The 17093-nt window shown below is 44.8% G+C and overlaps 1 protein-coding gene across 3 annotated transcripts in view; it reads left to right on the forward strand.

The window, feature by feature from the left end:
• The window catches only part of hace1 (HECT domain and ankyrin repeat containing E3 ubiquitin protein ligase 1), a 34365-nt gene extending 22901 nt beyond the window's left edge, over window positions 1-11464 (forward strand). For all 3 annotated transcript variants that reach the window (XM_031787420.1, XM_031787413.1, XM_031787424.1), the window contains exons 15-24: window positions 645-756; window positions 4205-4302; window positions 4572-4659; window positions 4966-5115; window positions 5321-5517; window positions 5879-6010; window positions 8680-8778; window positions 9020-9090; window positions 9186-9299; window positions 9678-11464. In XM_031787420.1, the coding sequence (XP_031643280.1) occupies window positions 645-756; window positions 4205-4302; window positions 4572-4659; window positions 4966-5115; window positions 5321-5517; window positions 5879-6010; window positions 8680-8778; window positions 9020-9090; window positions 9186-9299; window positions 9678-9780 (1164 nt within the window). In that variant the 3' untranslated portion in view covers window positions 9781-11464. The remainder of the gene's footprint in view (window positions 1-644; window positions 757-4204; window positions 4303-4571; window positions 4660-4965; window positions 5116-5320; window positions 5518-5878; window positions 6011-8679; window positions 8779-9019; window positions 9091-9185; window positions 9300-9677) is intronic.
• The last annotated feature ends 5629 nt before the right edge of the window (window positions 11465-17093 follow it).

Here is a 17093-nt window from a genome sequence, read left to right on the forward strand (position 1 = left end):
GTGTCTTCCAGGCAGGATCATTTAACAACGTTATTGCCATGGCGATAACACTTGTCTTAAATTCCTTTTTATACAGCTTCATAAATTTTAAGTGCCTGTTCTAAGTTGTGTGTAGTGTTCCACTCTCACTCCTCACTATTCATATTTGAGCGGTGGACGGCGTGCCAAGCCTCGTTACCTCTGGATTATATCCCACCTGGGAACAAGAGCCCCTCGTTTTAATTACAGATTTTAACCTGAAGAAGACTATTCCATCTCCACATCTCCCTCTCAGTATGCACAGGAGCCCCAGGGGAAAATCTCTCTCGCGCTCTGTCTCTCACTTTGTCTCTCCCAGCTCATCTCTCATAGAGAACAAAGGACATTGAAATATTATGCAAATATAAATGCCACTCTTCCCTCTCTGCATTTTTCAGACACTGTATTTCAACACTTGAGGCTTTAGAACCATTGGTTTAGACACCGTCTCAGATTTAAGTGTATAGAGAGATAATGAGTTTTGGAAAGTCCTGTGGCTGGTATTTAGTTAGGCTTTATAACGTTTTATTATTATCCTATGAAGTCTTGTAATACATTATAACTGCATCATAATGCACTATGCCTGCAGGCTGTAAGTGAAGTGTTATTGTTTGTTACCCTCGCAGCCCTTCAAGGAGCGCTGTGAGTGGTTCTATGAGCACCTATTGGCAGGACAGCCAGACTCAGACATGGTCCATCGACCTGTCAACGAGAACGACATCCTGCTAATCCACAGAGGTACCAAGCCCCCACTGACCCACCCTTCATACAGTATAACCCATCCTTCATGTACAGCTAACCCCACTGACCATCCTTCATGTACAGCTAACCCCACTGACCATCCTTCATGTACAGCTAAACCCCACTGACTCTCCTTCATACAGTATAACCCATCCTTCATGTACAGCTAACCCCACTGACCACCCTTCATACAGTATAACCCATCCTTCATGTACAGCTAACCCCACTGACCATCCTTCATACAGTATAACCTATAGTTCTTGTACAGCTAACCCCAATGACCATCCTTCATACAGTATAACCCATAGTTCCTGTACAGCTAACCCCACTGACCATCCTTCATACAGTATAACCCATACTTCATGTACAGCTAACCCCAATGACCATCCTTCATACAGTATAACCCATCCTTCATGTACAGCTAACCCCACTGACCATCCTTCATACAGTATAACCCATACTTCATGTACAGCTAACCCCACTGACCATCCTTCATGTACAGCTAACCCCACTGACCATCCTTCATACAGTATAACCCCACCCTTCATGTACAGCTAACCTCACTGACCATCCTTCATGTACAGCTAACCCCACTGACCATCCTTCATACAGTATAACCCATCGTTCCTGTACAGCTAACCACACTGACCATCCTTCATGTACAGCTAACCCCACTGACCATCCTTCATACAGTATAACCATCCTTCATGTTTAGCTAACCCCACTGACCATCCTTCATACAGTATAACCCATCCTTCATGTACAGCTAACCCCACTGACCATCCTTCATACAGTATAGCCCATCCTTCATGTACAGCTAACCTCACTGACCATCCTTCATGTACAGCTAACCCCACTGACCACCCTTCATACAGTATAACCCATCCTTCATGTACAGCTAACCCCACTGACCATCCTTCATACAGTATAACCATCCTTCATGTTTAGCTAACCCCACTGATCATCCTTCATACAGTATAACCCTTCCTGTACAGCTAACCTCACTGATCATCCTTCATACAGTATAACCCTTCCTGTACAGCTAACCCCACTGACCATCCTTCATACAGTATAACCCATCCTTCATGTACAGCTAACCCCCACTGACCATCCTTCATACAGTATAAACCATCCATGTACAGCTAACCCCACTGACCATCCTTCATACAGTATAAACCCATTCTTCATGTACAGCTAACCCCACTGACCATCCTTCATGTACAGCTAACCCCACTGACCATCCTTCATGTACAGCTAACCCCACTGACCATCCTTCATACAGTATAAACCATCCTTCATGTACAGCTAACCCCACTGACCGTCCTTCATACAGTATAACCTGTCCTGTACAGCTAACCCCACTGATCATCCTTCAGACAGCATAATCCATCCTTCATGTACAGCTAACCCCACTGACCATCATTCATACAGTATAACCTGTCCTGTACAGCTAACCTCACTGACCATCCTTCATGTACAGCTAACCCCACTGACCATCCTTCATACAGTATAACCTGTCCTGTACAGCTAACCCCATTGACCATCCTTCATACAGTATAACCCATCCTTCATGTACAGCTAACCCCACTGACCATCCTTCATGTACAGCTAACCCCACTGACCATCCTTCATACAGTATAACCCATCCTTCATGTACAGCTAACCCCACTGACCATCCTTCATGTACAGCTTACCCCACTGACCATCCTTCATACAGTATAACCCATCCTTCCTGTACAGCTAACCCCACTGACCATCCTTCATGTATAGCTAACCCCACTGACCATCCTTCATGTACAGCTAACCCCACTGACCATCCTTCATACAGTATAACCCTTCCTGTACAGATAACCCCACTGACCATCCTTCATGTATAGCTAACCCCACTGACCATCCTTCATGTATAGCTAACCCCACTGACCATCCTTCATGTACAGCTAATCCCACTGACCATCCTTCATGTACAGCTAATCCCACTGACCATCCTTCATGTACAGCTAATCCCACTGACCATCCTTCATGTACAGCTAACCCCACTGACCATCCTTCATGTACAGCTAATCCCACTGACCATCCTTCATGTATAGCTAATCCCACTGACCATCCTTCATGTATAGCTAATCCCACTGACCATCCTTCATGTATAGCTAACCCCACTGACCATCCTTCATGTACAGCTAACCCCACTGACCATCCTTCATACAGTATAACCCTTCCTGTACAGATAACCCCACTGACCATCCTTCATGTATAGCTAACCCCACTGACCATCCTTCATACAGTATAACCCATCCTTCATGTACAGCTAACCCCACTGACCATCCTTCATGTACAGCTAACCCCACTGACCATCCTTCATACAGTATAACCCATCCTTCATGTACAGCTAACCCCACTGACCATCCTTCATGTACAGCTTACCCCACTGACCATCCTTCATACAGTATAACCCATCCTTCCTGTACAGCTAACCCCACTGACCATCCTTCATGTATAGCTAACCCCACTGACCATCCTTCATGTACAGCTAACCCCACTGACCATCCTTCATACAGTATAACCCTTCCTGTACAGATAACCCCACTGACCATCCTTCATGTATAGCTAACCCCACTGACCATCCTTCATGTATAGCTAACCCCACTGACCATCCTTCATGTACAGCTAATCCCACTGACCATCCTTCATGTACAGCTAATCCCACTGACCATCCTTCATGTACAGCTAATCCCACTGACCATCCTTCATGTACAGCTAACCCCACTGACCATCCTTCATGTACAGCTAATCCCACTGACCATCCTTCATGTATAGCTAATCCCACTGACCATCCTTCATGTATAGCTAATCCCACTGACCATCCTTCATGTATAGCTAACCCCACTGACCATCCTTCATGTACAGCTAACCCCACTGACCATCCTTCATACAGTATAACCCTTCCTGTACAGATAACCCCACTGACCATCCTTCATGTATAGCTAACCCCACTGACCATCCTTCATGTATAGCTAACCCCACTGACCATCCTTCATGTACAGCTAATCCCACTGACCATCCTTCATGTACAGCTAATCCCACTGACCATCCTTCATGTACAGCTAATCCCACTGACCATCCTTCATGTACAGCTAATCCCACTGACCATCCTTCATGTACAGCTAACCCCACTGACCATCCTTCATGTACAGCTAATCCCACTGACCATCCTTCATGTATAGCTAATCCCACTGACCATCCTTCATGTATAGCTAATCCCACTGACCATCCTTCATGTATAGCTAACCCCACTGACCATCCTTCATGTACAGCTAACCCCACTGACCATCCTTCATGTACAGCTAACCCCACTGACCATCCTTCATCCCCAAATGTCTTAAACTCCACCCAGTAATGTGTTAGTGTGTCTCTCTTTCTCAATATGTTTCTTTCTCTTTTCTGTCAGAGTCCATATTTAGCAGTAGCTGTGCGATGGTCTCCAAATCGACCAATGAAAAGCTCAAACAGGGCATCGCCGTACGATTCCATGGAGAGGAAGGAATGGTGGGTATTATCATCTGACCTAGGTTCAAATAGTATTTATTTTCTTTTAAAATACTTTAGTTTAGGAACTCTTGATTGAACTTGCCTAGGGCAATGGAAACAATGGAATAGTTCCCAAAATGGAAAGGGAATAGGTCACAATCTCAAATGGACCCACACTTAGTCCTAGCAACACTTTATTAGTGTACTATACAGGACATAGGGTCCCATTTTAGTACATGTTCATTTTTCAGTGGACCTTTAGTTGACCTGTGACCTTTGTGTTCCAGGGCCAGGGCGTGGTGAGGGAGTGGTTTGACGTCCTGTCCAATGAGATCATCAATGCAGACTACGGCCTCTTCACCCAGTCAGCGGACGGTGAGACACCTTTCGATTGGCTGATGAGATGTTGTTTGTGTAAACTGTGTTTTTTAAAAACTGTAGTCGAGGGTGTATTTTCTTACCTCACTGTTAAAAAAAAATGTTACCTTGCATCATGATCCAAATACTTTGTTGGTTAATTATACGTCTGTATGCCGAGCCTAGCTGTGTATTGTGACTGTGAAATGTTTTCCTTTCTCGCATCAGAATACAAGTACTTATTCAAGATGGGTGGGTAAGAAGATCAAAGCTTGACTGGTATTTATTTGTGTGTGTGTGTGTGTGTGTCTCTCTCTCTCACAGGCACCACGTTCCAGCCCAACAGTAACTCGTCAGTGAACCCTGATCACCTGAACTACTTCCGGTTTGCGGGTCAGATCCTGGGGTTGGCTCTTTACCACCGTCAGCTGGTCAACATCTACTTCACCCGCTCCTTCTACAAACACATACTGGGTAACACACACACACGTTCTACAGTGGGTTGTTAACATGATGTAATGTGCGTTCAGGAATCCCAGTGAACTACCAGGGTGTATCCTCTGTTTGAGCAGGTTGTTACATTTGTAGCTGGGTTATAATAGAGTTGTTAGTGTTTTTACAGGGATATTACAGTGACGCTACAGGGTTGTAACGGTATGGGTGCTGTCTGTGTGTCCAGGCATCCCAGTGAACTACCAGGATGTGTCGTCCATCGATCCAGAGTATGCCAAGAATCTGCAGTGGATCCTGGACAACGACATCAGCGACCTGGGACTGGAGCTCACCTTCTCTGTGGAAACAGATGTGTTCGGCGCCATGGAGGAGGTGCCACTCAAACCTGGTGGGACTAGCATCATTGTCACCCAGGACAACAAGGTGAGCCAGCCTATCACAGAAGGAGGATCTGAAACTCCTAACCACTAGCATTTTGTTGTTGCTCTCATCATCAACTAGGTGAGAATAGCAGATGATTGACAGGCCAAGCAGAAGGAAGTTGTGATGTAGACTGCGCCCCCTGTATTCTCTAACACTTATGATCTTATATGATTACTATGTCATGTGTATATGATGTGTACAGCTGGCCTGCAGGTGGTCATGTTCTGTAAGGAAGAAGCCAGTGAAACGAGACGGCGTTAGAGGGCTGCCCAAAGATCAACCAGACTCTACGTAGTGAATGTTCCCTATATATAAACCTCTCTCTTCTCTCTCTCTCTCTCTCTCTCTCTCTCTCACTCAGGCAGAGTATGTCCAGTTGGTAACAGAGTTGAGGATGACTCGAGCCATCCAACCCCAGATAAATGCTTTCCTGCACGGGTTCCACACCTTCATTCCCCCCTCCCTCATCCAGCTCTTTGATGAATATGAATTGGTTAGTGTCCTTGCTTTTCCTCCCTTCTACTTTACCTCTCCTCTCTCTCTTTTTCTCTCTATTCCCCTCTACTGTCCTCAACTCCCTTCTCCTTCACCTGTCCTCTCTCTCTTTTTCTCTCTATTCCCCTCTACTGTCCTCAAACTCCCTTCTCCTTCACCTCTCTCTCTTTTCCTCTACTGTCCTCAACTCCCTTCTCCTTCACCTCTCCTCTCTCTCTTTTCCTCTCTTTTCCTCTCTACTGTCATCAACTCCCTTCACCTGTCCTCTCTCTCCTCTCTCTTTTCCTCTCCACTGTCATCAACTCCCTTCTCCCTCACCTGTCCTCTCTCCTCTTCCTCTCTTTTCCTCTCCAGTGTCATCAACTCCCCTCACCTCTCCTCTCTCTCTTTTCCTCTCTACTGTCATCAACTCCCTTCTCCTTCACCTGTCCTCTCTCTCCTCTCTCTTTTCCTCTCTACTGTCATCAACTCCCTTCTCCTTCACCTGTCCTCTCTCTCCTCTCTCTTTTTCTCTCTACTGTCATCAACTCCCTTCTCCTTCACCTGTCCTCTCTCTGTTCCTCTCTAGTGTCATCAACTCCCTTCTCCTTCACCCGTCCTCTCTCTCCTCTCTCTCTCTTTTCCTCTTTTCCTCTCTACTGTCATCAACTCCCTTCTCCTTCACCTGTCCTCTCTCTCCTCTCTCTCTCTTTTCCTCTCTACTGTCATCAACTCCCTTCTCCTTCACCTCTCCTCTCTCTTTTCCTATTTTCCTCTCTTTTCCTCTCTACTGTCATCAACTCCCTTCTCCTTCACCTGTCCTCTCTCTCCTCTCTCTCTCTTTTCCTCTTTTCCTCTTTTCCTCTCTACTGTCAACTCCCTTCTCCTTCACCTCTCCTCTCTCTGTTCCTATTTTCCTCTATTTTCTCTCTACTGTCATCAACTCCCTTCTCCTTCACCTGTCCTCTCTCTCCTCTCTCTCTCTTTTCCTCTACTGTCATCAACTCCCTTCTCCTTCACCTGTCCTCTCTCCTCTTCCTCTCTTTTCCTCTCTAGTGTCATCAACTCCCTTCACCTCTCCTCTCTCTCTTTTCCTCTCTACTGTCATCAACTCACTTCTCCTTCACCTGTCCTCTCTCTCCTCTCTCTTTTCCTCTCTACTGTCATCAACTCCCTTCTCCTTCACCTGTCCTCTCCCTCCTCTCTCTCTCTTTTCCTCTCTACTGTCATCAACTCCCTTCACCTGTCCTCTCTCTCCTCTCTCTCTCTCTTCCTCTCTACTGTCATCAACTCCCTTCACCTTCACCTGTCCTCTCCCTCCTCTCTCTCTCTTTTCCTCTCTACTGTCATCAACTCCCTTCACCTGTCCTCTCTCTCCTCTCTCTCTCTTCCTCTCTACTGTCATCAACTCCCTTCACCTCTCCTCTCTCTTTTCCTATTTTCCTCTTTTCCTCTTTTTTCCTCTCTACTGTCATCAACTCCCTTCTCCTTCACCTGTCCTCTCTCTCCTCTCTCTCTCTTTTCCTCTCTACTGTCATCAACTCCCTTCTCCTTCACCTCTCCTCTCTCTTTTCCTCTTTTCCTCTCTACTGTCACCAACTCCCTTCTCCTTCACCTCTCCTCTCTCTCTTTTCCTCTTTTCCTCTTCCTCTCTTTCCTCTCTACTGTCATCAACTCCCTTCTCCTTCACCTGTCCTCTCCCTCCTCTCTCTCTCTTTTCCTCTCTACGGTCATCAACTCCCTTCTCCTTCACCTGTCCTCTCTCTCCTCTCTCCCTCTCTTCCTCTCTAGTGTCATCAACTCCCTTCTCCTTCACCTCTCCTCTCTCTTTTCCTATTGTCCTCTTTTCCTCTTTTTTCCTCTCTGTCATCAACTCCCTTCTCCTTCACCTGTCCTCTCTCTCCTCTCTCTCTCTTTTCCTCTCTACTGTCATCAACTCCCTTCTCCTTCACCTCTCCTCTCTCTTTTCCTATTTTCCTCTTTTCCTCTCTACTGTCATCAACTCCCTTCACCTCTCCTCTCTCTCTTTTCCTCTCTTCCTCTCTTTTCCTCTCTACTGTCCTCAACTCCCTTCTCCTCACCTCTCTTTCTCTGTTCTCAACCCCTCTTGCCCATTATATTTTATTCTCCTCCTCTGCTCTCGCCTGCTCGCCTAGCGGGATCTGATGTCTGCTGCAGGGATTGATTGACCTTGTCTGGCTCGGTGTGTGTCAATGGGATGTTGGGGTCACCTTGAGGCCTCTCGCCATCGCCCGGCTCAGATCAGATTTTTTTCTGTGTGTGTCAGCAAAATCCATGTCCCTGGATCGATAGGGTACCATGGCGATTATCTGGCCCGCCGTGTGTTATTGGACATGTGTGTGCAGGTACAAGCCTCGGTCACGCAGTCACAGCACGCCTGCTGACAACACTCAGACTCAGTGGGGAGGAGAGTTTAGCTCTGTTTACCACTGGACCACCCGTGTTCAGTTTCGTTAGAAAAACACCCTTGTGTCTTTGACAACATGATTTTGAACAGAAGAAGCATTAAGTTATGTTTTATAAGTCTGTTGTGTATGATCCATGTGTCCTGACTACTACTCCATTTAACCTCTCTGTGTGTGCGTGTCTGTCTGTCTGTGTGCGTGTCTGTCTCTGTGTGGGTGTCTGTCTGTGTGGGTGTGTGTATCTGTGTGGGTGTGTGTGTAGGAGCTGTTGCTGTCTGGGATGCCAGAGATCGATGTGCAGGACTGGCACAGGAACACAGAATACACCAGTGGCTATGACCTGGAGGAACCTGTCATCCAGGTGAGTTAGCTCTCACCAGGCAGGACTCTTTTTAATGTAACACCACCTCATCAGAGAGGAGGACCCTTTTTACTGGAACACCTCCAAATCAGAGAGATGTACCACAGGCTTGGCTGATCCTACAGAGATCTTAACACCTCCTCCCAGGCTGGCTTAGTGGTTTAAAGTTGATTCTCTTGTCAGATTCTCTGATCTCACAGTGGTTTTCATTTGGTTTAATGTGGATTCTCTTGTCTTGTAGTGGTTCTGGAAGGTGGTAGAAAGCCTTACCCAAGAGGAGAGGGTCCTACTGTTGCAGTTTGTCACTGGCAGGTGAATTTCTAATAGTGTGTGTGGCAGGTGAGTTTCTCACAGTAATTCCCTCATAAGAACTGTCCTGTCTAATTCCTCTCTCATGTCCCTGTCAGTTCCAGGGTACCTCATGGTGGCTTTGCCTTTCTGATGGGAGGTAGTGGCTTACAGAAGTTCACTATTGCCTCTGTACCATACACATCAAACCTACTGCCTACCTCCAGCACCTGGTAAGGACCATACACACACACATGTCACTCACACATGAGAGAGAGCAGCATGCTGACAGAAAAAGCACTAGAGGGCAGTATGGTTCCTCTGACTCCTTTGCCTCTGGAGTCGTGTGTGTGTGTGTGTGTGTGTGTGTGTTGCTTTAGTGCACTGGTATAGAAGAGGGGGAGAGGGAGAGGGAAAAACAGGGAGGGGTTTCTGCATGTTGGATAGAAAGGACAGGTACTGTAGTTCTCATCACTGTAGGTCTATACTTTGGCAGGTAGAAATCACCATTGTACTGTATACTACAGCAGCTGGATATGAGACATAATGACATGCCATCAATCTGCAGTGAACCACAAGATACTACATTGACCATGATGCTCCTCCCACAGCATCAACATGATGAAACTCCCAGAATACCCCAGCCAGGAGGTCCTGCGGGACAGGCTGCTGGTCGCACTGCATTGTGGGAGTTACGGGTACACCATGGCGTGACGCTGGCTGCAGCTGCGTCTCAGCGGGACTCCTCTGGTCCATGCACACGAGAGTGTGTGTGCGTGTGTGTGTGTGTGTGTGTGTGTGTGCGCATTGGCATGGACACATCAGTGCAAGGAATCCATCCAACACTTCCTAATCTAAACATATTTCACCTATCTATGTGGCATATTTCACCTATCTATGTGGCAGTTTGTTTTAGCTGGGTAGATTCTATTCTACAGCCAGAGCTAGCTATGATTTGTATAAGATAAACAAGCTCCCTGTCATTTCAACCTAATTGAAGGCAAAGGAAATGTGATACCCCTGATTTCACTCTGAACTGCCAAAAACATGTTACCATGGTCACAACAACAACTTATCCACTAGACTGGCTGCACAGCATCCCTCCCATGGCGTGAAGCCAGTCAACTGCCTTCCTTTTAGTCTCTCTCCTTTGGCATTCTTCTCCTGTAACGTGGTAATATGGAATGACCTGGTTGGTGTGTATTTCAAATTGAAGGGGGAGTCTATAATGATATTACTGTAAGAGGCTGTGGCCAGGTGGTTTTACATGTGTTTACCAGGGAGGTAGTCGTAAAAAGGTGGCAAAGATTCTAGCCTGCAAGTAACATAAACACTAATGCAAAAATTGCTAATTTGTCCTAGGAATAGGTACATAAATGATTCCCAAAATGAATAGAAGTGTTAACGGTGCTTACAGGCGTTTACCCCCCGCTACAGTACATCCCTGATCTTCACAGCTGCCTAACCACAACTCCCTCACCCTATAAGGTGCATGTCTCATGGCTCTACTTTGTGAGGTTCTTCAGTTTAGTGTCATTCTGTTGTGTTATTCTGTCATCTGCAGCTGTATCTCTGTGTCCTTGTAGTGATCATCAGGGCCCAGTTTTTCAAAAGTTATCTATCCGGATTTCACCTATTGGATAGGATTAAATGCATAGAAATAGAACGAATAGAACAGACGAATCATCGACTTCTAGTCATTCTATTTCTATGTATTTAATCCTATCAGGTTAGAACACTTTTGGAAAACTGGGCCCAGTAGTCAGTCATCCCTTTCTATTGTATCTGACTGGCAGGACTCTCTGGGTGCATCCCAAATGGATCCGTAGTTCCTGTATAGTGCACTACTTTTGACCAGAGCCCTATGGGCCCTGATCAAAAGTAGCGCAGTATGAAGGGAATAGGGTACCATTTGGGATGCAGCCTCTGCTTACCATGTTGTATTTCTCTCAGCTCAGTGGACTTGAAGGTTAGAGGAGCACTACAGTATATAGAGCTAAGTGAAAGGTTTGGTCAGCAGTGCCAAAAAGGAGAGCCAGTTTGATTTTGATTGCTTTTTGTTTTTATCCTACCTGAACATTATGGTGGAACATGTTCTAAAAAAGGGATAGAATCATATCATGACTTGACATATCATGACTTGACATATCATGAATGTAGCTAAGAAATGTTTTATTCTTGATCCTTGATTTAAATGACTCTACTTCTTTACAATGATGTGGGAATGTAAATACTTATATTTCATATGATTTATCACTATTGTTTTAAATGTATGACTTGTTTTGCAATTGTAATCAGATGTTGTATTGTATACAGAGCCTTTATAGATATTTCTGCAAATTACTCAAAAACAAAGTATGTATTTTACCATAAACATAATACATTGTTTAAACTTTGAGATTGTATCCCCCCTCCCACAAACTATTAGTGAGTGATTGTGGGAGAGCATTGAGCAATTCCCAAGCTTGTGTGAGTGAGGGCATGCTGGTAAAGTGCATAGTGGGTGGAGTTGTGTGTGTGTGTGTCTGGACGTATGTCCCCTCAGCATGTGCTGTGTTTGGTCACAGGCTGAGATCAGCAGGGCTACCTGTGCTAAACGGTTTCCTCAGCACTCTCCCTCAAACACAACCTCTGTTCCATCTCTCTCAGACAGACCCACTGTGACCAAAGCCACATTCTAAACACACATCTTATGTTCTCCATAGCAACGCAGCATCCTCCATACAATCTGCCCTTCCAAGCTCTACCTTAAACACAGCCTGGCTGGTTCACCATGGCAACGCCAACGTCTGGTTGACTACACACACACAGGCAGCGCAGCATGGACAGGCCCAGGGCTGGCTGAGATGTGGACCCGGCATATGTCCCCTTGACAACCCAGAGAGAGAGTGAGCAGGCAGAATGTAAAAGTGGTTGAATATGTGGGTAGAGAAAGAGTGTCCATCACATTCTACCACATAACTTCGCCACACTAACATACACTCTCATTCATTTAATTGAATTAGCTAACTATTCATCCTCACCCTCCAGTCTCTCCTCCCTGGACATGTGACACATTCAGGCGATAACACAGTACACACACACACACTGCTTTAGACACTGTCAGGCGATACCACTGCACTATAGAGTAGATTCTGACCTTTGACCTCCAGAGTTCTTCATCTGGCTGGTTGAGGTTTTTCTGATTGCTCTGTGTCCTCAGACAGAGATAAATGCACTCTTCTGGCTGGCCTCTGGAGTTATTACCTCTGCATCCGCACATACTGATTACATCTGCTGTGTTCACCCTTTCTCTGTTTCTTATACACACACAACCACTGACTGCGTACATGTCCTCTACTACAGAACAAACTGCACAAAGCAATGAGGCTGAAAATATGGTCGTGTAGATTGTCACTCCCCTTCGGCTTGTTCTAGTGCAGACACAGGCATATTTCACGCAGGCAATGACCTGCAGGCAGAGCGCTACAGAGAACTATCTTCACGTGGACAGATTTTGGGGTGGAATCAGCCCTCTCGCTTTGCCTGTTCCTCTGCTATAGTGTACAGTGCCTTCAGAAATTTTAAATGGATTCAATTGAGATTTGTCATTGGCCAACACCCAGTACTCCATAATGTCAAAGTTGGAAGATGTTTTTAGAATTTTCTTCACATAATAAGTTGCATGGACTCACACTGTGTGCAATACTAGTGTTTAACATTTTTCAATGACTACCTCATCTCTGTACCCCACACATACAATTTATCTGTAAGGATCCTAAGTTGAGCAGTGCATTTCAAACACAGATTCAACCACAAAGACCAGGGGGGGTTTCCAAATACTCGCAAAGAAGGACACCTACTGTATTGGTAGATGGGTGAAAAGAAAAGCAGACATTTACTATCCCTTGGAGGAAGGTGAAGTTATTAATTACACTTTGGATGGTGTATCAATACACCCAGTCACAAAAATACAGGCATCCTTCCTAACTCAGTTGCCAGAGAGGAAGGAAACTGCTCAGGGATTTCATTGTGAGGCCAATGTTGACTTAAAAACAGTTACATAGTTTAATGGCTGTGATAGGAGAAAACTGAGGATGGATCAACAACATGTTAGTTAGTCCATAATACTAACCTAATTGACAGTGAAAAGAAGGAAGCTTAAAGAATACAAATATTCCAAAACATGCATCCTGTTTGCAACAAGGCAACTAACATAATACTGCAAAGAAATGTGGCAAAGCAATTCACTTTTTGTCCTGAATACAAAATGTTATGTTTGGGGCAAATCCAATACAACACATTACTAAATACCTCTCCACATTTTCAAGCATAGTGGTGGCTGCATCATGTTATGGGTATGCTTGTAATCGTTAAGGACTGGGGAGTTTTTCAGGATAAAAAGAAAAGGAATGGAGCTAGGCACAGACAAAACCCTAGTGGAAAACTTGGTTCAGTCTGCTTTCCACCAGACACTGAGATTAATTCACCTTTCAACAGGACAATAACCAAAAACAATGCCTAATCTACACTGGAGTTGCTTACCAAGAAGACAGTGAATGTTCCTGAGTGGCCGAGTTACAGTTTTGACTTAAATCTACTTGAAAATCTATGGCAAGGCCTGAAAATGTTTGTCTAGCAATGGTCAACAACCAATTTGACAGAGCTTGAAGAATTTTGAAAAGGATTATGGGAACATTTTGCACAATGTAGGTGTGGAAAACGCTTAGAGACAAATACTCTAAGAGTCTTTAATCACTGCCAAAGGTGCTGATACAAAGTATTTGACTCGGGGGTGTGAATACTTGTTGTAAATGAAATATTTCTGCATTACATTTTCAATACATTTGCAAACATTTCTAAAACATTATGGGGTATTGTGTGTATGAAGAAAATGCAGGCTGTGACACAACAAATTGTGGAATAAGTCAAAGAGTATGAATACTTTCTGAAGGCACTGTTTGTTTTATCAGGAGCTAAAATGTCTGACATGTTGGTTAATGACATCACACGCAGCTCTCGCCATGCCACCCTAACTAACTGTCCCTCTGATTGGTGCTGGAGAATATATTATTATTAAACCTCAGCTTGTCCCTGCTCCCTCTTATTCAATTATAGGTGAAAGTCAAAAGGGGGTGTGTTGTCGGTATACTCACCGGAGCTTAGTAAGCATTTAAAAGGCAAAGACGTAATGTACTGTACTTAAACAGTCAGCAGTATATCTCCAGCTGATTTATATCGACATGGCTCACCTGGGCGATGTCATTTATCCTGGGTAGAGCATCTGGGCTACACATGGTCTTTGTTACATTTGATGAACGCTGTGTTATGTGCTTACAATTAACAACAATATGCAGTGACATTATTGTTTCTGTTTCCTGATGTTTATATGCAGTACATGTTTGCCAGCATACAGCCTTTCTGTACAGTATGACAACTCTGAATGAGATACAGTAGGGCAACTCTGAATGAGATACAGTAGGGCAACTCTGAATGAGATACAGTCGGGCAACTCTGAATGAGATACAGTAGGGCAACTCTGAATGAGATACAGTAGGGCAACTCTGAATGAGATACAGTAGGGCAACTCTGAATGAGATACAGTAGGGCAACTCTGAATGAGATACAGTAGGGCAACTCTGAATGAGATACAGTAGGGCAACTCTGAATGAGATACAGTATGACAACTCTGAATGAGATACAGTAGGACAACTCTGAATGAGATACAGTAGGGCAACTCTGAATGAGATAGTCAGGCAACTCTGAATGAGATACAGTAGGGCAACTCTGAATGAGATACAGTAGGGCAACTCTGAATGAGATACAGTAGGGCAACTCTGAATGAGATACAGTCGGGCAACTCTGAATGAGATACAGTAGGGCAACTCTGAATGAGATACAGTAGGGCAACTCTGAATGAGATACAGTAGGGCAACTCTGAATGAGATACAGTAGGGCAACTCTGAATGAGATACAGTAGGGCAACTCTGAATGAGATACAGTAGGGCAACTCTGAATGAGATACAGTAGGGCAACTCTGAATGAGATACAGTAGGACAACTCTGAATGAGATACAGTAGGGCAACTCTGAATGAGATACAGTAGGGCAACTCTGAATGAGATACAGTAGGGCAACTCTGAATGAGATACAGTATGACAACTCTGAATGAGATACAGTAGGACAACTCTGAATGAGATACAGTAGGGAAACTCTGAATGAGATACAGTAGGGCAACTCTGAATGAGATACAGTAGGGAAACTCTGAATGAGATACAGTAGGACAACTCTGAATGAGATACAGTAGGGCAACTCTGAATGAGATACAGTAGGGCAACTCTGAATGAGATACAGTAGGACAACTCTGAATGAGATACAGTAGGGCACCTGAATGAGATACAGTAGGGCAACTGAATGAGATACAGTAGGGCAACTCTGAATGAGATACAGTAGGACAACTCTGAATGAGATACAGTCAGACAACTCTGAATGAGATACAGTAGGGCAACTGAATGAGATACAGTAGGGAAACTCTGAATGAGATACAGTAGGGCAACTCTGAATGAGATACAGTAGGGCAACTGAATGAGATACAGTAGGGCAACTGAATGAGATACAATAGGGCAACTATGAATGAGATACAGTAGGGCAACTCTGAATGAGATACAGTAGGGCAACTCTGAATGAGATACAGTAGGGCAACTCTGAATGAGATACAGTAGGTTGCCTTTGAATGAAGGAGATGTGTATGCGGTGGCAGCAACTGATACATCCCACTGGGCAAAAACTGGTTGAAATAACGTTCTTTCCATGTCATTTCAAGCCCAAAAATGTTATGTGATGTGAAGCAACGTGGAAGACTAATTGGGTTTGCAAAAAGTCATCAACGTGAGGGCATTTCGTATAGGTTTCGACTTTTAACCTAAATCCAATGACTTGGTGAAATGTTTTGTTGATTTTACGTTGAATTCACGTTAGTTGACAGCTCAACCAAATGTAAATAAAAACTAGACGTTGAACTGATGTCTGTGCCCAGTGGGATAAGATTGAGGTACTATCTTCAGTGTCTTGACAAACAGACATGTTTTCCTTGACACATCGAAGACATTCCTCCTCCTCCTCCTCCAATTCTTTCCTCGGCTACTCTGAAGCATATTGAATAGGCAGTGTTGGCAAAGGAGGTACTGTATGTGCAGTAAAGCTATCTGTGCCTCCGCACCCTCCTCTCCCTCCTCTTCCTCCCTCCCCATTCTTCCTCCCCGGACCCCAGTCCCCTGCCGTGTGCCTCATTGAAGCAGACTGCAGCTCTCACGGCCGTTTACTGAGATTGTGCGGCAGCCCTAACGTGCTCTGGCACCCTCGTTACAGGAGCTGCTTTCACTCGTTAATTCACTCAGCGCTCCGCCAACAAGCCTACGGAGGGGCGGGGGGAGGAGTGTGTGTGTAAGAAAGAGAGTGTTGTGAGAGAGTGTGTGTGTGTGTAAGAAAGAGTATTGTGAGAGAAAGTGTGTGTGTGTAAGAAAGAGTATTGTGAGAGAAAGTGTGTGTGTGTAAGAAAGAGTATTGTGAGAGAAAGTGTGTGTGTGTGTGTAAGAAAGAGTATTGTGAGAGAAAGTGTGTGTGTGTAAGAAAGAGAGTATTGTGAGAGAAAGTGTGTGTGGGGGACAGGCAGAGTACTACCAGGGAGGATAGGGGGTAGGATGCTTGCCAGATTGTAGCGTTTTCAATGCAATTGAATATTTAGAGTGTGTCAGCTTGTGTGAATGGAGCTTGTCATTCTGCATGCTGTGTGGAGTGCATGTTTACCCAGAGTGTCTCCTGTTGGCCAGGAGCTCACATTATCTCACTGATGTTTTAACTTATACACAATGAGGAGCAGACCTATAATATTCTGGTGTCTATGAATGGAATTAGTCCACTGCTCCACCAGGAGCTAGCATGCCATGTTTTTTTTACACATTCTAAGCTGTTAATTTGAGTCTATTCAAACAGACTGCCTTTCAAAGGAAACAAGCACTCTTTAAGATCAGGTGTGGCCAATTCGTGGGTG

This window comes from Oncorhynchus kisutch, linkage group LG2 (genome assembly GCF_002021735.2).
Source record: "Oncorhynchus kisutch isolate 150728-3 linkage group LG2, Okis_V2, whole genome shotgun sequence".
Lineage (NCBI taxonomy): Eukaryota > Metazoa > Chordata > Actinopteri > Salmoniformes > Salmonidae > Oncorhynchus > Oncorhynchus kisutch.